The 23,648-nt window shown below is 37.0% G+C and overlaps 1 protein-coding gene across 1 annotated transcript in view; it reads right to left on the reverse strand.

The window, feature by feature from the left end:
• LOC150079477 (late secretory pathway protein AVL9 homolog) overlaps positions 1 to 23,648 on the reverse strand; it is a 269,555-nt gene that overhangs the window by 109,300 nt on the left and 136,607 nt on the right. Inside the window, exon 9 of the mRNA XM_090383082.1 lies at positions 11,040 to 11,178. Coding sequence (XP_090239208.1) covers positions 11,040 to 11,178 — 139 coding nt within the window. The remainder of the gene's footprint in view (positions 1 to 11,039; positions 11,179 to 23,648) is intronic.

The raw sequence follows: 23,648 nt of genomic DNA on the forward strand, positions 1-23,648 counted from the left end.
CAGTGATAAAAATGTTTGTGCAATCAATTAGCAGCTTATAGATAACATTTTTTTCTTTTTAAGTTCAAGATTCATGAAGGAGGCTAAGTTTTAGTTCCTAATGAATGGACTTGGCTCAATTGTTTCCCTTGCACAAAAAACAATAATATTTTGTACAGCCAGACTGTAGATCTAAAAGGATCCCACTAACTCTGAAAATCTTCACAGATGTGCACTTGTATTTATCATACTATACTGAAGTTCTGTGTTCTTATAAGTTTCTTTTGTGTGGACAGCATGACTAACTGGTATAGATGGATGCATGTTCATATTGATTGTGGAGTAACACAAATTTAATTTCATTTTGAAGAGTCAATAAAAAGCCTCCATTCTTTTGGTCAATAAAAAGCCTCCAAAATTATATTGGGATGAAAACAATCCCAATATAATTTTGAATCCCAAAAGCTTTACTTGTACTTTAGACAGATTTAAATAGTGTGTAAGATTGTTTAATTCATTTTGAGTTTTAAAATGACGCTTGTTTGGGTCTAGGCATTGTGTTCTGATTCAGAAATTGTAGGATTGTTTTCATTAGTCATCTGTGTTTTGCTCTACTAATGTTCGGGTTTCTCTAAGAACAGGAACAGGCAACTGTGTCACTGCAATTAACTAGTATAATTACCAATGGATATTGAAATGTTCAAATTTTTATCATTCCCCTTTAATTTAAGTTATGTAAAAATAGTGGTCACTGACATGATTTGGTTGGCTCTTTCCACACACAGGAACAATGAAGGCAGTGACTTTTTAAATTTATTTTTAACCACCCCTGGAGATGTGGAACAGCATATAGGATCAAAACAGTGGCTGCAAATGAGGTAATAACTCCTATTTCTTTAATAGGAGTGTTATAGACCATCTACAAGATTTTTGCATTCACTGCACACAAAAGCTAGCTAATTAGATGGTCCTTGAGGTTGTCACAGACATTCTCTCAGATATGCCAGACAAGCTGTACTTGCTACCTGGGAGTGTAAAACACTGATGGAAAGGCTTTTGATACTGTTGCACATGGAAGACTGCTACACAAATTGGAGCAGTGTGACATTGGAGGCAAATTGCTGCTATGGATAAAGGGGTGGCTGAGGGGGAGAAGACAGAGAGTGGTAATCAATGGACACTGCTCATCGTGGACTAATGTTATTAGTGGAGTCCCTCAGGGCTCAGTGTTGGGTCCATTATTGTTTTCTGTATTTATAAATGATATTGATGATGGTATATCAAGCTTAATGTCCAAGTTTGCAGATGATACAAAGGTTGGCAGGATCTGGAAAAATTGAGCAGATGGGCTGAGAGGTGGCAAATGAAGTTTAACATTGACAAATGTAAAGTGCTACACATGGGAAAAAGCAACCCCAGAGCAACGTATCAACTCTGTGGTACTACACTGACAGTGGTAGAGAATGAAAGGGACTTGGGGGTGATTGTGCAGGCAGATATGAAGTTCTCTGAGCAGTGCAGGCAGGCTGCAAGAGTAGCTCATGGAGTATTGTCAATGATATACAGGAATTTTTCCAGCAGGGATAAGGAGGTGATTATTCCATTGTATAAGGCAATGGTCAGGCCACACCTAGAGTACTGTATACAGGTCTGGAGGCCTCATTTCAAGAAGGATGTAGAGCTGCTGGAACGAGTACAGAGAAGGGCAACAAGATTAGTGAATGGAACAAAGGGGTGCTCTTACGAAGAAAGGCTTAAGTTTTGCAAATTACAGTGTCTGGAGACTAGGCACCAGCGAGGTGATCTGATAGAGGTGTATAAAGCTTTGAATGGTTTAAGCATGCTCAGTGCTGATGGGATTCTTCCTCTAGCTCAGAAAAATCACCTGAGAGGGCATAAATTCAAATTGAGGAAAGACAGATGTAGGATAGACGTGCGGAAATTTGCCTTTAGCCAGCGGGTGGTTGGTTGGTGGAACAGACTTCCATCCCTTGTGGTGGAGGTTGATAGCCTAAATAAGTTTAAGGCTCAGCTGGACAGGTATTTTGAACGAACAGAGGGGTGAATTGGAAGTGGGTTTTTTTTTTTTTTTTTTGGCTGATGCTGCATAAGCTTGCTTTCTTGCATCAAATGCCTCTACTAATGCTAATGCTAAAGTAGACCCAATTTTGGCGAAGTCTGGACGGTCTGTGACAGCCAAATCCTCTGCTTGCACCTTCACGATGGTGGGACTGTTAGTAATCCTGGGTATAACCTCCATGCACAAGTACATGGTGGGTGGCCACCCAGGTGTGAACCAACATAAGCAGGGGTCGAGGTGTGGTGCCCACACCACATAGAGGAATGCCGCCCCTCTATGTTACCAGGCAGTACTAGGTGGTAGATGACTCTCATCAACCGGTGAAACACTACCACTTTGCTTATTGGAGGCTTGAAGTGGTGGAACCCATGTTGTCTCTAGAGCTAAGTTCCAGTCAACCCTTCCCTATCTCTTCCAGCATGCAGTATGATTGATGACTTTTGAGGTTATGATGAACGTCGTGGCGAGATCCAATATTCCTTACATTTCAAGGGTACAGCTCTAAAACGGTGTTCGCAGGCCGGCCGCTAGTTAGTACACCGGACCGAACCTATTGGTAACTCTCTAGGTGGCTTAAGGATCAGCTAGTGTATAATTTTGCTACCTCTACTCTGCCAGATAGTGACTGGAGGGAGTCCAAGTAGTGTGTATGCGGGGAGCATTGTCAAGGCCACGTTATGTCAAGGATCTGGGTATATTCTTACCACATGTACGCCATATCCAAAAATTTCATTACTTCATACAGCATGTCCCACCCACTTTTTCTTACTATTGAATACACCATGAATTGTCAAACTAATAGAGCAAGCTAGCTTATCTGCGAAAAGATCTAAACTTCCCAAGCACTTCCTAATTCATTTCACAAATATACGTGGTCTCAATTCTAATCTCAACGATGTCCATTTCCACTTGCAGTCTGCCACTCCCCATGTACTTTTTCTGACAGAATCTCAGTTATCGGTTGATTCAACTACTGCTCATCTCAGATGCCCAAATTATTCGCTGTATGATTCCTTTCGCCTCAAAGGTGGTACTTGTGCATATGTCCGTTCTGATATTCCCTGTCAGAGACTTGGCAATTTGGAATCTCCTCTCTTTGATCTTCTCTGGCTTAAAATCTCTCTACCTCATTTTGTCAAATTCATCTGTTGTCTCTACCGTTCTCCCAACTCCACTAATCACTTGGAGCTCTTTGACTTCATCTCTTTGCAACTTGACTTTCTCCAGTCCAACTTTCTTAACAGTGAGGTAATTTTCCTTGGTGATTTTAACGTTCACAACTCCAGCTGGCTTCCGTTTTCTAGTCACACCGACCGATCAGGTCGAGATGCTGAGGCTTTTGCAATTACTAATGACCTAGCACAGATTTTTCATTTACCTACAAGAATACCGGACAATCCTAATCATACAGCCAATATGCTTGATCTTTTTCTCACAAACAACCCTTCTAAGTACACAGTCGAAGTGAGAGGTCCTTTAGGCACTTCAGATCACAACTTGGTGATTGTCTCTTCTCCAATGGAACCTTTATCACATGGCTATTCCCAACCTCGTGTTGTTTGGCATTACAAGAATGCAAAATGGGATGACCTGCGAGACTTCTTTTCTTCTTTTCCTTGGTCGGATTACTGTTTCAAAACTTCTGATGTCAACATTTGCTCAGATCGTGTCAGTGAAATTATTCTTGCAGGAATGGAATCCTTTATTCCACACTCCACTTTAAAATCTCGTCCTTTATCGAAACCTTGGTTTTCCAATAAATGTGCTTAGGCTGTCCAAGAGAAGAATGTTGCATATCGTAATTGGCTTGTTTCTAATTCTTCAGTTTCATTTTCTGCCTACACCAAAGCTCACAACAATTGTAAAGCAGTTATTAAACAGTCCAAACTAGAATTTGAACAGGCTAAGAGTAGAAAACTTACTTCTTGCCCTAATGGTAGCTGAGCATTCTGGTCTCTTGCCAAAGCTATTGGCCGCAACTTTTGCCCATCTCTGCTCCCACCTCTGTCCAAACCAGATGGTTCTGTTGTCACTTCAGCCAAGGATAAAGCCGACCTGCTAGCATCCCATTTTTCTTCCAGCTCATGTATTAAAGATCTTGGTAAAACACCTCCCACCATTCCCAACACGCTCCATTCAATACCTTCTGTGGTCTTCCGTCAAAAGGATATCAGAAGGATTTTGATGAATATTGATGCTAAGAAAGCTCCAGGTCCTGATGGTATTTCTCCACTTGTTCTCAAAACCAGTGCTCCTGAACTTACTCCTATTCTTTGCCGCCTTTATTCACTTTCTTATTCCAAAGGTGTTTTTCCTTCTGCTTGGAAATTTGCTCATATCCAGCCAGTTCCTAAAAAGGGTGACAAATCCCTCCCATCCAATTATCGTCCCATTGCAATTACTTCTACTCTTTCTAAAGTAATGGAGAAATCAATTAACCGCCAACTCTTAAATTACCTAGAAACCTTCCGTCTGATCAACGATCGCCAGTATGGATTCTGTCAGTGTCGATCCTCTGGTGATATTCTGGCTTATGTTACCCATTTATGGACTAATTCAATGGAAAGGTTCGGTGAAACACAAGTAGTTGCTCTTGACATCTCAAAGGCTTTTGATCTGATTGAGGTGTATAAGGCCTTGAATGGGTTGAGCACGCTGAATTCTGATGGTATTCTTCCACTTGTTCAGATTACGAACCTAAGGGGGCATAATTTCAAATTAAGAAAAGACAGATGTAGAATAGATGTGCAGAAATTTGCCTTTAGCCAGGGGGTGGTTAATTGCTGGAACAAACTTCCATCTGTCGTTGTGGAAGTTGATAGGTTGAATAAATTTAAGGAGGAACTGGACAGGCATTTGGAGGGAATGGTGTGATTTTTTTTTTTTTTTTTTTTGCTGATGCTGCATAAGCTCATACACTTGCTTTCTTGCATCAAATGCCACTACTACTACTACCTAGAAACCTTCAATCTGATCAACGATCGCCAGTATGGATTCCATCAGTGTCGATCCACTGGTGATATTCTGGCTTATGTTACCCATTTATGGACTAATTCAATGGAAAGGTTCGGTGAAACATAAGTAGTTGCTCTTGACATCTGAAAGGCTTTTGATCATGTTTGGCATAAAGGTCTTCTAAACAAGCTTCCATCTTATGGTTTGCCAACTGTTTTTAGTAATTGGTTATCCAGTTTTCTCTCTGATCGCTCACTGAGGATGATGGTAGATGGCTCTCTGTCTTCTAACTTCTCCACTAATGCCGGTGTCCCCCAAGGTTCAGTTCTTTCCCCCACTGTTTTCCTCTTGTATATCAATGACCTTCTTTCATTGACTGGAAATCCTATCCATAGTTTTGCCGATGATAGCACATTGCATTCAATTTTCCATTTTGAGAAACCTCGTCCTGCTCAATCAACTCCAACTTCTCGAAAATTTATCCAGAATTTAAAACAAATACACCAACCATTTAATTATAATGCTGTGATCCTGTTACTTAAGGATGTGTTGCTTAAACATCATTGTTGTTGAGAAAGGAGGCGGAAGCCTCCGAAAGCTTCAGTCAAAGTTTTATCGCTTTTATCTTTATTGTATTTTGAATATTTTATTTATTTATTTATATTTTATTGTATATTAAAGTTTCATCGTATATTTATTTTGTAAATCAGTCTTTTGCATATATCATTTTACGGTGTAGTATCGTTTGGTACATTTTAGTTTCTAGTATTTAAACCATTATAATTAAACGGTTGGTGTATTTGTTTTGTATTCTGGATATGTACTCTCCCAACCTTAGAGGCCTTTTTTGAAGATATTCTCGAAAATCTGCTACCAATTCCTTAAATGCCGATATTCAGGTAATTTTCCAGTGGGGCAAAGACAACTTAGTTGATTTCAACCCTTCTAAAACTCAGTCTTGTCTTATATCTCGCAAAAAGGATTCTTCTGCTCCTATGCTTATCTTTAGTGACACTCCAATTTCTAGGCAAAATGATATATCTCTTTTGGAGATTACCCTGACTTCTAATCTCTCTTGGCACAAGCACATTACAAATATTGCTTCCTCTGCATCTAAAAAACTTGGTTTTCTCTTTCGCTCTCGGCGTTACTTTTCTTCCAAACAGCTGCTCACTCTGTATAAATCGCAAATCCGCCCTGCCATGGAATATTGTTCCCACATCTGGGGTGGTGCACCCAAAACCTCTCTCAGGCTTCTTGATTCCATTCAGAAGAGGGCAGTTATGTCAATTAATGATTCATCTCTATCAGAATCTCTCCACTCGCTTTCTCATAGACGTACTGTTTCTGCTGCATGCCTCTTCTAGAGATACTTCCATGGGCACTGTTCTTCTGAATTGGCTTCTATAATTCCCGCTCTCTCTTTCAATATAGTCCAAACACGTGCCACCACCAGCCAACATCAATTTACTGTCCAACTTCAAACCCACAGAACCAACTTTTCTCTTCCTCATTTATTCATTCAACTGCCGTTTTCTGGAACAACCTTCCTTCATACGTATTTCCTGAAAATTACAATCTACAGAAGTTCAAGTCCAATGTCAACAAATATCTTCTTTCGTCTTCTCAACCTCCAACCCAAGCACGGTACTAAGTACTATAGGTTCTAATACCTCTTGTGTTTGGGGTTCACATAAAAAAAAAAAAAAAAAATTCCTTTTTTATTATATTTGTTATTCTAATTTAAAATTTTGAAACTGCTGTTTTATCAATGGTAAAATTGTTTGATGCATTGGTAGTGCAATACCATGGCAACTCCTTGTGAAGGTATTAACAATATGAGGTATAATTAAAATGATGCATTAAAAGTACTTATGCATTAAAAGACCATCTAATGAATTAACACACTGATGTGATATTTTAAAGGCATGTTCAACTGCAGTTGATACCAAAAACTATAAAAAGAGAATGAATTTGCAACAATATTTAACTTGAACACCTTTTTTCTACTTAATCTGAGAGACAATATTTGAGAGGTTTGCTTTATATATCTGTCTGGCATGCAGGTAGCAGGGTAGAAACTGCTGGTAACTGATCACTTCTGCATGTACTCTAGAAAACTTCAGAATGTCTTCATCCGCAACCCAATTAATATGAACAGACAGACCAAAATCTAGGAACGCGAAAACTAAAATGTGAAATACAGTAAAACCTCTAGTAGTAACCATCTCCTTAAAATGACTACTCTGTAAGTGACCAAAATTTGATGGAACAATTTAAAAAGATACCATATTCATGTTAGTTATCCTTTCTAAGCCGACCATCAACTAACACCCTCTCTCTGGGACCACTGTTCTCACAACCGAGTTTATGAAAAGGTTGGTTTAGAGGTATAATTTGAGGGATTTTTCCAGGTATAAGGGGGTGGGGGAAAGCTATTAGCTACCATTTCTGTTACCAGTGATTGTCTTACTGTTACTAAGTATTGGATGGATGACCACAGTGTTCACTAGGGGCACATGTAAACTGGGGTGTAAGCAATGGGAGGTTTTGTAAATTGCACCATGAATAGAAATGTCATCAAAAAATAAACAGATTAATAACCAGACTGTACTTCTCGTTATTTGTATCTCATCTTTCAAGGCATTAATTTGAGGAGTCCATTGGACTAAAGAGGAGGAAACATTCATACTGTAATTTCAGTTGCATAAACAAAAAAGAAAAATTATGTTAATTATGCTGCAATTTACACTTGCACTTCACTGACCCACTTGTGTCAGTTTTGGCTAAGCCACTGGTTTTGCAAGCATTAAAGATGTCAGTGAACAAGAAAGAGACACAGAGTTACAAACAAAAATCAAAGTGATAAAAAAACTGGTTGAAAAATACCATTGCTGCAAGACTCGGATCCAGGTCACTTTGAAAAATAAGGAAGCAATAAAGAAGAAATAGTTTGAAAATCCCAACAGAAATCTTCAGAGGGAATCTCATCAAACCTTCAAGGAGATTAACGATTTGACTTGTTCTGTTCGACAGTGCTCGTGCAAGAAAATTTCTGGCATGTGGACCAATATTAAAAGGGAAAGCAAAGAGTGCTTTCCCTTACTAAAGTGCTAAACATAGATAATTTTTTAGCTAGTATGAGGTGGCCTGAAAAGTTTTGTAATTGAAACAATATTGTGTTCAAATCTGTTTGTTGTGAAAGTGCATCAAATAGTCCAAACACAACTGAGGATTGGACTTCAAGATTAACAGATTTGACTGAGGGCTAAGAGCCAAATGACATTTTCAATGTAGATGAAACAGTGTTTTTTATCATGCTTTGCTTACAAAATCAATGTGAATAAAAGGTTCTAAATGCCACAGTTTAAAAAAAAAAAAAAAAAAAAAGCAAAACAGAAAATCACAATTTTCTTGTGTAAAAACACACTATGCGAAAAAGAAAGACCACTAATTATACACAATACTTGGGGTTGAATGGCATTCAAATAAAAATGTTTGGATGAGTAATAAAATTTTCACTCAGTGGCTAGAAAACTTTAATGAGATTAAGAAAAGGGAAAATAGGAAAGTGTTACTTTTCTTTGATAATGCACGATACCATCCAAAAAATGTCGTATTGTGAAATTTTTAGTTGGCATTTATACTGCCTAATACTTCAAGTGCCCTACAACCTTTGGATCAAGGTGTCATTCAAACATTTAAGCTACGTTAGAGGAAACAGATTTTGACAACATTAGTGGTGAAAGTGGTATCTGTGGAAAATTTAGAACAACTGATGAAGCAAATTAATCTTTGGATGCCACTGGATATATCAAAGAAGTGCAGCAAGCAGTTTTGAAAGATAAAAAAATGTTTTCAATTAACATGGGAAATACTGAAAATGACATACAAAAGATATAATTGATCAAAAAGGAATTAATGCAGCTAGAAGTGACAAATTTTTAACGATGTACAGATTTGCGATGATATCCCTGAAAACTGGGAAGAAAAACATTTTGACAGACAAGATATGGAAACAGATGACAGTGGACAAGAGTAGTGATAATGAGGCAAGGAGTGAAACAATAGTACCACTGAGTGAAAATTGCAAAGAAAGAAAATGCTTTCTTTGCAATTATTTATTATTTAAGTAAAGATTATTTATTATTTTAGCAAAAAAGCAATTATGTTTTCTTTGCTAATCGCTGATTGCAAAGTCTTTGGTGTTTTGGTATTTAAAGAATTATAACATTTTAATTAATATTGCTTAGTGTGATTGTGTGCATACCTATGAATTTGTAAAATTTAAGATTCATTATTTTTCTCAGCAAAAATGTGCCCCCACAGGTTCTTATGCACTTGCAATTTGCCCCTGGTACTAAAAATGTTCCCCCACTCCTGTCCTAGATCTCTGGCATTTATGTTTGGCTGTGAAGTAGGAGATATGTCTGGCAGAATTGCAACTGGTGTACTGATGGTTTGATTGGAAGTTGGCAGTGAAGGCAACTTTAGTGTTTAAGCTAACACTGAGTGAGCCCAACCAGCTATAGAGATGTTGGGAGTTAATGAAACATTTTAATTGCAGTAGTAGTAGTAGTGGTTATCTGCATGTTATTGGACAGCTGCTGCATTTGTTCATGATGTTATAATTGATGATATTTGTTTCTTTGCTTCCAGATAAGTAACTTTATGCTCAGCTTTGTATTTCTGAATCATTTTTCCTCTTTTCACACTTTTTACAGTATTTGGAATAGGTGCAGTGATTGTCTCTACAGTTTGGACACTGCAATGACTGTACAGAACATTCAGTATGGGTGTGTTCCTTGGACCTGCATGAAGCACATACTACTGTCCCTTGACACTATGCCTGCGAATGCCCAAATTTCTGACATTTGAAGCATCTGATAGGATTCGGTATATAAGGTTGGACATGACAGTTCAGATATCCCTCTTTTACAAAAGTTGGTGGATTTGGCAAATTAAACTGGTGTGTTAGTATGATATTTCTGGTTGGCACTAACAAGCTATCTCTTTTAATTAGAATTCTCTTGGCCTAAATGGCATTTTTATCTGACAGTTGATGTGTAATTTCTTTCTCAGATGCATGCAGAAGGTCCCATTCTGTTATCACTCCTTTTGAGTAGTTTATGGTAGCTCATATGAAGGGGACACTTGTATGGGAGTTCCTCCAAACGTTGCCGTTTTTTTGGTGAACCAGCAACATTCTCTAAACATTTCTGGTGTGTTATCAGAAAAGAAAAGCGCTTGCTAACTGGCTGGCCAGACATTCTGGTCTATATCCATCTTTTGCTTTTTGGCACAGGACAGGTTATAATCTTCCTGTTCTCTAGAGTGTGTGGGTCCTTAGGATTGCAAGATATTAGTATAGTCCATATTTGCTCCTTTCAGCCTTTGGCAGATTAACTTTTTTTTGCCAAGGTTTCCAGCTCCACTATGAGGAGGCAGGAGCAGTGCCTGTAAGTGAAGATTAGTAAGGAGTAATTAGTAGACTAGGAAAAAAATAAAGGTAGCTTTCCTTCCTTGCTCTTTTCAAATACTTTTTGGAAAAAAAAAAAAAAAAAAAAAAAAGAGCTGGTTATTAAATAAAGGATTTTATGAAAAAGCAGAAAAGTAAAAGAACTGGTAATCACCATAAAAAAATCTCACTCGAAGCACAGATAAATCGATGTCACAGACTGATTGGCTATGTGGATATTTGATATGCCATAATCATGATGTAACTGGATTATCGCATTAAATTAGTGAAATCTATTAAATCTGCAAGCTAATATTATAATTTGCAATTCCTAGAATTCAGTCTAGGAGCTGCTTTATGCTGGTTATGTTATCCATATTTGCAACATTAATTGCTTATTTAGATTTTTTATCTGTATATTCTGATTTACACACAGCACTTGCTTTAACACTTTCTCAGTTCCCTCTTGTTCCACAATTAAATCCTGAGTAATTTACTATGTATAATTAAAATAATTTTGTACTATATAAAGGAAACAAAAATGACTCATTTTGATTTTTAACTTACCTGTGCCATCAAGGAACACATCTTTGTTATCATCTAGTACGTGACGAACAAGATAATCAGCAAAACGCAGATCTTCTGTAGTCAAGTGCAACTGTTTCCTCAATTCATTATCTACAATATTTACCTTTCCTTCATCTATCTGAATATTTAATTTAAAAAATAATTAAATAACTAGTATGAATTCACAAAGAAAAAAAATACGAGCATTTTACAAAATTATAAATAATAGCAAACTAAACACAAATGGAAAAGGCTGAAATTTAAATAAATAAACACCTGTAAGAATTAAAAAAAAAAAGAAGTTTATTCAGATTTATTTCTACCTCATTTTTTTTTTTTTATAATTTGGCATGTCTGAATTGTAAATCATTTGCAAGGTCTGGTGAATCATTAATGCCTTTTTTGCTAGACTATGTCACATTTTTTTTTATACCTTACTATGAAATAAGGATGATAGTTAAAAACTATTAGATTTTAAAAGAAACTGTAAAATTTGGAACTTTACAGCCCAAATTTTTAAAATATGCCATATTTTACAATGGGGAAATGTTAAAAAAAAGCAATCCAGCACTGGTATCATGATTGCATTATTTTTAAGAATCCATGAGAAAACATTTCTCTCTTTAGTGCCATTGCTTATTTAGTGAACTTTGTAACTTAACTGCTCTTGCAAATTACAGATATTTGCCATGTAATTTATCTGTGGCTACTCATGTAGGCACTGGTGAGAGCCAGAAAATGCCCAGTGTAAGAACAAAATGTATCTATGGTTCCATATTACCCCAGGGACTCACATCTGGTGAGTATGGGCTTGACACACCCAGGGCCCTGAGCTGGACATCATCATTCTCTTTCTTGGCAATTCCCTTCTACTTTCTTTCTTTCTTTCTCTCTCTCTCTCTCTCTCAGGGTAACTCAGAAATTTCTTTTGGCTGGTGCAGCATAAGCCTTAGGCTTCCTTGCACCATATGGCTAATAATAATAATAATAAACAGTGATTTACTGGCATGTATAAATAATAAATTTAATTCCACATAACCAACGTTTTTTTGGTTATAACTAGTCATGCTCATCAGTTGCACAAAGAGTTATAATGGTTGCAAAAACAAAGCATGGTGATCTTTGTTATTATGTGCAAGAAATTAAAACTATTAAATTACTAAATTTTTAAAATCAAAATGTCATATACAAGATGTTTCAAAAATGATGGTCAATAATTTAAAAGTGAAAAGTAGAAACTAAAATAAGCAAAAAACAACAAAAAAAAAAAAAGTGAACATTGGGCCGCAAATGAATCGTTTCAGATAATGCACATTTTCTGTTAAGATCCGCCACTGACTATGGGAGCACTAGTTAGGCAAAAAGCTGCGAATCCTTTGCTAAGGGCGGTTTTATTAAACATACGATAATACATTTTTAATTTTTGGTTTCAACACCACAGGATTTTACAGATGTTACATGTTACAGGATGTTACAAAAGGTGTTCAAAATGTTGTCCTTGCATCCATATGCAGCTCTGTAGTCTTCTCTGCATTGAGTTGCAAATCCTCTCAGGCATTCCTGGGTCATTTCTGATTTGCTGAAAGGCTCCTTCAACCCAATGGTGCAATTCCTCAACTGTGTTAATGTCAGAAGTGTACACCAAGCTTTTTACATGACCCCAGATACAAAAATCAATAGGATTTAAGTCTAGTGATCTGGGAGACCATGTTACAGGCCCACCTCTACCTATCCACTGTTGACCGTAGTTAGATACCGAGTCACAACTCGAGCAAAATGTGCCGGTGCACTCACGCATAAACCACATGTTCTGGTGTTGCTGAAGTGGATCATTATCATCATCAAGGAGGTCCGGAATAACATTCTGCAGGAACTGAAGGTAGAGCTCTCCTGTTAGCCTATTTGGCAGAAAGTGCGGTCCAATTAGATAGGCTCCTAGTAGTCTTGCCCAGACATGCAATTCACGAGTCCTATCGTGACTCGTGAATTGCATTAGGATTTTTGTCAGACCAAACATGACAGTTATGAAAATTAAAAATACCATCACGAGTAAACCCAGCTTCATTAGTGAACAAAATGTCGTTTAAAAATTGGGGGTTCAGAACACACTGTTGTTGCATCTGCTGGCAGAAGTTCACTCTAGGAGGGTAGTCTGTATTTCTGAGACCTTGTACATGCTGGATATAGTAGGGGTATATGTGTGTGTGTGGCAATGTAAAATTTGCCACACACTGCTATGACTCAGTACATGCTATTGCAGAGCAACCCTCCTTGTCGAAATTCCTGGGTTTTGCTCTATTCTTTCTAACACCCTTTCCTCAACATCAGGTGTTATGATTCTGGGCCTATCTGCTTGTACTCCATGTGCGAAGCACCCATGTTCTCTAAGGCGTTCAGGTACCCTGATGAATGTTGCCTGTTGGGCTGTCTTCGGCGGGGAAATGCTTCTTGGTACAGTCAGTCCTCGTATAGCACGATAGTTGTGTTCCTAGAAACACTCGTGCAATGCAAAATCGTGCAATATAAACAACAGGCCCTATGGGAAAAATAGGGTTAGGTGCCGACCACCCAAGATTGAACACACATTTGTAACCAAAACATTACCAAACACAATAAATAATCGTAATAAAATACTTTACGTATTTTATTATGACTATTACGTAATAAAATATTGCTAATGCTTTTGCTTCTATCGTAAGCAAACTTGTTTTTGTTTGGTTTTCTATCCAAACAGTTGATACCGTTGCATCTCTTCCAATTCTTTGTGTCTTAATCTAATGGATTTTAATTACACTTTGAGTTGTTCCTGCTATGAAAGTTGTTTTTATTTTCTCTGCATTCTTTGTAATTCTCGGCGTTGCCTCATTTAGGTCTGTAGCACGTGCAATATCACGTGGTCTTTCATTTCACTCAAAGCATTTCACAGTTTCATATGTTTTCGCTATCGACAGTAGCGGACTGGCCATAAGCCTTACAGGGGAAACCCCGATGGGCTGGAGGCCGGTGTGATTTTGGCCATAAACCATAGCATGAGGCCACTATAAATTTTCCCGGGTAAGAATTTTTGACCCAGTCCACCTCTGTTTATCGATATTGCTTTTTTTTTTTTTTCTCTCTCTCTGAATCTGTAGTGTCTTCACCAGGACGCTTTCTTTTCATACCTTTTAAGTATTTTACTCATTTTTAGGGAATAAAGCACAATTACAAAACGAGGAGGCAGGCTTGATACACATAAACAAAGCTGCGCGCGTGTAGCAACTGAATAAACAACACCGTAAAGGCAGAGATACACTATTAACACCTCACATTTTACTAAAGCACATTTCTAGGGGTTACTACCACAAAACAATAAAAACAATTTCCAGTTGCGTTTCTGCTAATGGAATCTGTTATAAACTGGTGGTAAACTCGATCTAATTGCATTTTCGATTATACCGATAGCTGGAATTGTGTTGGTTTTTACGTTATTATGGTGAAATGTGTTTCCCCTTCACTGATAAAAAACACAAATACATTTTCAGAATCTTCTCTTCATTCCTATCATGTTGCGTTCGGTTGGGGTGATTCCGCGTTCGACTGCCAATTCTTGTAAACACAAAGGCGAATCGTGCATAAGCGAATTCGGTTCGTGTTATATAAGATATCGTTCCCCTATTTATAAATCGTGTATGATCGAATTCGTGTAATGTAAACACGTGTTATACGAGGACTGACTGTACATACGTGCAACCTCGAGTGTACTGCCGTTGGCTTCACCATACATGAAGTGCATGTCCGCATACTCTTCGTTGCTGTAACCTAGAGTGTTGAGAGAGGGGAACGGTAGAGAATGAGCATAACCTAACCTAAACAAACAAATCAGTGGTGGATCCCAACCCTGTACAGTTAACCTTGTCAGTGGTGGATCCCAACTCTGTACAGTTCACCTTGTCAGTGGTGGATCCCAACTAGAAATGTGCAATATCTCAAAAACGATTCGCTTCATTTACTTAAGGACCCATGCTTACTAGGTTTTTTTTTGCATATTGTAGTCTGTACAGTTCACCTTTAAATTATTGACCATCACTTTTGAAACACTTTGTAAATTGAAAGGTTGTACATGCCTCATTTAATTATTCCTTGAGAAGAATAAATTTTTTTTAACCATTAATGAGAAAGTTTTTTTTTTTTCTGAAGTACATTCATTGATACTCCTACTTATTTTTCTCTAGCATTTGCTGTAAACTTTGTTGTCATTTGTTTATAGTTCAAACTGAACTGCTATTTGTAATCACAAGTACTACCTTTCAGTCCTTTTAAAGGTTTACAGATGTAAATAAGTTGTTAAACGTCTCTGATGTTACATATGAATTATCAGAGATGTTTCGTACGTAAGTGTCTTTTTAATTTAATAGGTTTCGTGCTTTCGTTAGCCAGTTTTTCGTAATGTATTATGCACAAAGGATGTTGCTCATCATCAACACTGTAAATAAAGCCGTACTTCATAAATTCTTCTTGATATTTTCAATTCTTTTTCATTCTTTTTGATTTGGAATATGATGGCGCTCTACCAGATATTGGTGGTTGCACTACACTTGAAATAACGTTAGTGTCCAAATTTTCACATGATACATTTCTTACCCTTTTAGCTTCTGAAGTATCTGTAACAACATTATTGACGTCACTCCTCGACTGTTTTGTTCTGATTACCCAATTGTTCACGGTAAAATATGAATAAAAAATATATTTTATTCTTCTTAAAAACAACGATAATATAAAAAGCAAGAAGAAGGATGAAAAACACATCCAAGTTGATGTGAAAGCACCGAATTATGAAGCAGAATAAAATGTGCGGGCAACAGACTTGCTATTTACTGCCACCACATATTCGCATCTCTGCCCTTTCGGAAATTTTTGCTGTAGGAAGCATGAATTAAGAGCTAAAGGGAAGCGGTTCAGCAACTGAGTAGTACTGAGAAGTCACAATAGTCAGCTGCTTTCTATGTGTCCATAGCCAGTGAGCAAATTAAGGCATATTACTCACAAGAACAATAAGAAAGAAACCACCCTAAAAAATAAAAGAATGCCAATAGGGTTCATTCGTATCTCGGACATCATTTGAATAATAAGGTCTTTACGCCTACAGTATTGAAAAAGTAATTTTAACAACAGGTTTTTTAGCTTTTATATACACAATAACTAATTTTATTTAAAAATTGCCACGACCCCTTTAATTTATCCCGTGACCACAAGAGGGGTCACGCCCCATAGTCTGTGCACTACTGAGTTAGGCAAGCTAAGGCAGCTTATGAGAAGTCTCTGACAAAGAATGCAATCAAAGTAACAAAAAACTTCTTTATTTATGTAAACACAGGAAGGAAAGGGATGAATCACATTGGTATAATAGATATAAATGGAATAACAACTGGTGATTCTACTGAGGTTGCTGATAAAGCAAATAGATATAGGCGTTCTGGACTGAGTTAATTCGTTCCTAGCACGTGCTCATTGAGCGGGAATTTATTTCCCATAGATGTAATGTTAAAAACAGAGGTTATGTTCTCAACAATGAAATTTCACCATAGTAATGTTAAATAAAGGTCAAAAAAATAATACAATCGAACTTGGTTATAAAGAGCATGGAAATAACAAGATCACGGCTGTAATGAGCAAAAAACCATAATGATTTTAATTCACCTGTATTCCCATGCAATCGCTCACTGTTATAACAAGTGTACTACACGGATATACTGAACAAATTTTGGTAACCATGCAAACCTTAATTGCTTGGGTAGTCAAAAAACTCAATTCTTAGAATAGACGAAAATGAAAAGGGCGACTTAGCTTTATGGCTACCTGCATCGGATTAGCGGCCAGTTTATGACCTTGTCCTTCCAGGAATGGGGGCTATACAATAGTGCATAGGCATTCTACTTGTCACATTACCCTATTTACAGATTGTCTTGTATTCACTGAACCATAAATTTATGTTTGTTTGTTTGTTATTTGGTTTTTAGGAGTATTAGCAACTAAGGCCATATTGCTCCGGGGATATGCGGTGGTCATTCCCTGACCTTTCTGCATCCTCCGTATTTGGTGGTGATGGGCTCGAACCCCGGTCTAATCAAGAAGCGTGTGCTACGCACTGCTGCTCCTTCCCACCTGGCTACGGAGGTGCCTCCATAAATTTATTTCGGAAGTTCTAAGAATTTTGGAAAATAGACTTCTAAGAAGTTTGTATGCAGATCACTTTATCATTTTAAAGTAAAATCAGTTAGAAATGAACCCTTCCTTTGGAAACATGCCTACTAACAAAAGAAAGTGTCTCTCAATTTGTGAAAAAGTTGAAATTATTCTAGAGTTAGAATGTGGTGCAAAAATGTAGTGTGTAAAAAGTTTTCTTTGTCCTCTTCAAGTGTATCGAAATTGTGGAAGAATAAAGATGTTTACATATTGGCACTGGAAAAGAACATAACAGAGAAAAAAAAAAAAAAAAATTTAGAAAGTGTAAGGTTACAAACGTTCATGAAGCAGTGATTCAATGGTTCACCACACAAAAAAGTGCTGGATTTTCAATAGACAATATGATCTTGAAGGGAAAAAATGTGCTGATGGAGAATCTTAATCTGCAGATAAAATAATGGCAAATGAATGGATTGACCTTATTTGGGCAGAAATTAGGAAAGTTTTCAATGATGAAGACATCTACAACAGTTGTGCTACTGCAACAGGATCTAGAAAATTTGGTAAGATGGGCTGAGAAGTGGCAACTGAAGTTCAACATTGAAAAATGCAAAGTACTGCATATGGGTAGAAGTAACCCCAGAGGAACGTACCAACTGTGTGGTACTACACTTAGGGTGGTAGAAAATGAAAAAGACCTGGGAACGATTGTGCAGTCGGATATGAAGTTTTCTGAGCAATGCAGACAGGCTGCCAGAACAGGTCATGGGGTATTGTCAATGATGTACAGGAATTTTGCTAGCAGGGAAAAAAGGGGGTGTTATCCCTTTGTATAAGGAAATGGTCAGGCCACACCTTGAGTACTGCATATATGTCTGGACGTCTCATGTTAGGAAGGATGTAGTGTTGCTAGTGCGCGTACAGAGAAGGACAATGAGATTGGCCCTCTTACCAAGAAAGGCTTAATTGCTGCAAATTGTAGCAGATGGAAACTAGGCACCAGCGAGGTGATCTGATTGAGCACGCTGACGGGATTCTTCCGCTTGTTCAGATTACAAACCTGAGGGGGCATAAATTCAAATTGAGGAAAGACAGTTATAGAATAGATGTGGAAAATTTGCTTTTGGTAAGCGGGTGGTTAATTGCTGGATTTAAGCTATCAACTTCTATCTGTCGTTGTGGAAGTTGATAGCTTAAATAAATTCAAGGAGGAACTAGACAAACGTTTAGAGGGAATGGATGTGTGAAATTGTTATTTTTTTTGGCTGATGCTACATAAGCTGATAATGCTTGCTTTCATGCATCATATGCCTCAATTACTACTACAACGCCAATGAAACAGAACTTTTTTATAATTTGACACCTGACAATACATTTAAATTCAAATGGGAAAAATGCGTTGGTGGAATAAAATCAAAGCTCGCTTGACGGTGCTTGTATGTGCAAATAATGCAGGAACTGATTAAGAAAAAAAAAAAAAAAAAAACTGTTATTGGAAAATCGTTAAAACCTCAGTGTTTCAAAAACGCAAGGAAACTTCCTGCAAACAATAAAACTTGGATGACTTCGGATATTTTTCAGGAATACGTAAATGAATGGAATAAGGAGTTATTCAAAAAGAAGAAAAATATTTTATCGTTAGTTTATAACTGGCCTGCATATCCCCAGATTCAAAATTTGTCCAACATTAAGCTCTAGTGTTTCTGCCTCCCAATGTGACATCAATTTTACAACCAATGGATATAGGTGTAATCAACAGCTTGAAAGATTTTATAAAAGATTTCTAGTTCTACATCTGATCAGTTAAAGAGAACAGAAACTTACAGTCTATATCGATATTGGATGATATAAATTTATCGAATGATGCGTGGAACAACTTTACTTTGACAACCATATTGAATTGCTTCAAGAAATCGAAATTAAATTCAAATGAAATTTCAGTCATAGATGAAGACGATGGAAATGAAGAAAACAAATTACCATATTCAAATGGTTGCTACGTAACAATGTTGTAGGTTTTAATAATATCGAAGAATTTGTATGAGTCGATGAAAAATTGTTAACTAGTGGTCTTCCTACAGAGACTGACACTGTAGATGTTGTGCTCAACAAAGACGATAACGACGATGATATGACGACAAGTGAAAGTGAATCAAAATCAGTGCTGACAATCTCACAAGCTCAAGGTGCAATGGACACAATAGTCAATTTTTTGAAGGAACTGAGGCAAGTAATGAGACTTTTAATGTGTTCAGTGTTTTAAGCAGAAACTTAAAGATTTCACTTTGATATTTCTTAACACAAACATCAATTTTAAGATTCATAAATAAAGACTTCGGTTCATCATGTCATGATGAATCGAAGACGACAAATGAAGAGCAAGAAAAACACTGACAGGGAGAAAATTGAGTATACTGAGTTATGCAAAGCCATTAGAAAGAGACTCAGAGAGGACATAAGAAGATTTAACACAAGAAAAGTAGAACAAGCATTAAGGGAAAACAAAGGATTTAAATCAGCAGCCACGAGCAGTAATACAGAAAGACAAATGATACTGAAACTGAAGAATAGCGATGGTGTACCTATAAACAGCAGAAAAGGCATAATTCAAATAGCAGAAGACTACTATAGAGAATTATACAAGGAGCAAGGGAATGATACTAGCAGTGGGGAAGATGGATTGCAAAGCAGTAACACATACGACATACCCGATATTCTTCCTGATGAGGTAGAACATGCATTGAAGAAAATGAAGAATCGGAAAGCCCTGGGGGAAGATGAAGTTACTATAGAGTTGTTAAAATTGGGAGGAAGAGACATAACGCGAAAACTGGCAAGGCTCTTCACAAAGTGCATTAGAAAAGGTGTGACGCCTAAGCAGTGGAATAATGCAATCATAGTTTTGCTGCATAAGAAAGGAGATAAATCAGAAATGGGAAATTATAGAACAATTAGCTTGTTATCCCACATCTACAAGTTGTTCACAAGGGTCATTACTAACAGATTAGAAAGAATACTTGATGAGAATCAACCGAAAGAGCAAGCTGACTTTAGGACAGGATTCTCAACTATGGATCACCTTCACGTAATATCACAGCTAATGGAGAAAGCAAATGAATATAAAACACCATTATGCCTGGCATTTGTGGATTATGAAAAGGCATTTGACTCCATACAGCATAAGGCAATGTTTCCGGCACTGCAAAGACAAGGCATAGATACCCCATATATTATGATTTTGAATAAAATATATGAGAGTGCTACCTCCTTTATTAGACTAGACAAAGACAGTAGCAAATTTAAAATCGAGAAAGGAGTTCGACAAGGAGACACAATATCTCCGAAGCTGTTTACTGCTGCCCTTGAGGAAGCTTTCAGAAGATTAGACTGGTCGCAGAAAGGAGCCAATGTGAACGGAGAGTACCTAAACCATTTACGATTTGCAGATGACATTGTGGTCATAAGCCATGATCCCAAAGAATTAGAGGAAAATCTTAATCAGTTATGCACATTTAGTAAGGATTTTGGACTAAAGATGAATATGGCTAAAACAAAAGTAATGATGAACAAGTATGCCACGGAAAGGGAAATAATGATTGAAGGAGCAGTAATTGAAAAGGTGGAGTCATATACTTAACTGAGACAAGTTATTAGCTGTAATAATGATAAATGGCTGGAAGTCAAGAGAAGAATAAATTTTAGATGGATAGCAGTCGGGAAATATAGTCACATACCGAAGAGCAATATCCCAGTTTGTCTGAAACGTAAAATAATGAATCAATGTATACTTCCCACCATGACTTATGGAAGTGAAACTTGGAGCTAGAAGAAAACCTGGAAGACAACAACGGAGATGGACATATGAAATTCATGAGTGTGTGGGTAGTAAATGGATGACCATTGCACAAAACAGAAGGAACTGGAAAGTTGCTGGAGAGGCCTTCATCCTGCAGTGGATTGAAAATGGCTGATGATGAAATAAAGACTAATTGAAATCGTGTTTATTATTAAAGAATGTTTTTTTTAATTATAGAGAAATAAATTGTGTTCAATATTAAGTGTATTGTAGTTTATACAAGCATATTAATACAAATAATATGTAGGAAGGTACTTATATTATTTTTTTTCTCTAATATTTCTTTTGTTTTTTGAATCTATCTTTTTATCAAGTTATTGAGAATTTAACAAAATTGGAGGTAGATTTAACTCATCACTAATATAAAGTGTTCATTGTTTGGAGATGGGGAAAACCCAGGTGTTCCCCCATTTCCACTATCACTGATATAGCAAGTCACGGTTATAACAATAAAATTTTGTGGATCCCTTGATGCTCGTTATAACCAATTTCGACTGTAGTTTATGCTTAATGATTTGTTTATCCACAAAAACGAAAACATAACCTTTAAAATAAAGCAAATTATAATAATAAAGAAATTATTTATGTCATAGAAATGTTAAAGAATGTTTATTCTTCATCATCATTGACTAAATGCACACTCATATTGATGGTTCTTTACTCATTGTTGGCTCAGCACTTGTTTGTTGGAAGTGCAAGGAGTCTTCATCTTCTTTGGAAGTGTTTCAAGAGTTGTTTGTTTCCAAGACAGTCTTCTGTTTTCTTTATAAATTTAAAGATAGCATGCATAAGCATTTTTTAAATCTGCAGCAACTTTTCTAGTGTACTCGACAAGACAGTGAAAATGAAGAGCAACACAACCACTCTTTGTATTGTCCGTATGGTAACTGCCTTATGTTATGCAGGTTATTGAGACACTCTTGTCTGCCTAAACAAATGCATGCACAGTAGTACTGCATTTACAGCTATGCACGTGGTTTGAAATGCTGTATTTATGATTTTAGAATTAACATTTATTTATTGCAATTCAAAGCTTTAGCATTTATTTATTGAAATTAATGTTCATACTTTTGATTTTTTTGATACTTTAAAAAAAAAGAATTCGTAAACCCGGGAACTCGTAAAGCGAAAACTCGTAAAGCAGGAACTGCCTGTATTTTGCATATGCATTCACATGTAATTTTTTTAGGGATAAAGAAATGTCAGAAATATCAAATTACAGGGAGCTAAATGATTTTGTTAACTAAGAGGTAGATTGTTGAAGCTAAACATAAATAAGGCACCTGGGTAGATGGGATCTATCCAATTATATCGAGAGAAAGGGATGGGGGTCAGCAAATCTATAGCCATAATTGTAAGGAAATGCTTGGATTCAGGGGTGATCACTATGGATTGGAGATGTGCAAATGTTTCCACAATTCACAAAGGGGTATCAAAAGGTGACACGAGTAATTAGAGACCTGTTAGGTCAACTTCTGTTCCAGGGAAAATAATGGAGTAACTAGTTTAACCCCTTCATGGATTATCCCGAGATATCTCGTTTTTAGTTTTAAAAGTTATTTGGAACTACACGAAATATCTTGGGATACAATAATACCTCTAAATTTAGGACTGAAACATTTTCTCGGGCATTTATCTGGCTAATTTTGTATTAGCCAGGTAAATACTGATATTTTTCAGGATTTTCTTACGCTTGGCAGCAGACGACTGGCTTTCGCTTTACTTATGTTGTACAGCAATGTCAAAACAGTAGCACGAGTTCCTGTGCCACCAGTAAGCAAAATATAATTTGCCGATGCAGAATGCATTCGTGAACTAGTGGACTCACTGCCTCGCCTTGTGAATGCCCTTATCCGGGTGAAAGGTGGGCCTACCCATCACTAGATAGGTATCCCATGATTTCTGTCCAGGACAAAGGAACTGGATGCGAAAAATAATTTTGATTCATATACTTGGATTTCAGGTAAGCTATCGATAGTGTTGCACATAAAAGATTGCTATATAAATTGGAGCAGTGTGGCACTTGGGGCAAGTTACTGCTATGGATAAATGGATGGTTGACACAAGAGAATGGTTATCACTGGATACTGCTCCTCTTGGACTGTTATTATTGGATTCCCCCCCGAGTTCTGTGCTGAACTTTTCAGATGATACAAAGGTTGGCAGGGTGGTTAATGAAAGTAATCTGGATATGCTACTGCAACAAGGTCTAAAAGAATTAGGCAGATGGGCTGAGGAGCAGCAATTGAAATTTACCATCGATGAATGCAAGCTACTGTATATTGAGTAGTAGTAATTCCAGGATAACAGAGTGATGGGCATATCAAACTATGAAATTAAAAAAAAATAAAAATAAAAAATACACACACACACACACACACACGGTATTTCAAAAATGATGGTCAATAATTTAAAGGTAAACTGTACAGACTACAATATGAAAAAAAAGCCTAGTAAACATGGGTCCTAAAGTGAATCGTTTTCAAGATATTGCACATTTCTAGTTGGGATCCACCACTGACTTGTTTGTTTAGGTTATGCTCATTCTCTCCCTTTCCCCTCTCTCAATGCTGAGGCACAGCAGGCATACT

This window comes from Mastigoproctus giganteus, chromosome 10 (genome assembly GCF_048544385.1).
Source record: "Mastigoproctus giganteus isolate SK-2022 chromosome 10, ASM4854438v1, whole genome shotgun sequence".
Classification (NCBI taxonomy): domain Eukaryota; kingdom Metazoa; phylum Arthropoda; class Arachnida; order Uropygi; family Thelyphonidae; genus Mastigoproctus; species Mastigoproctus giganteus.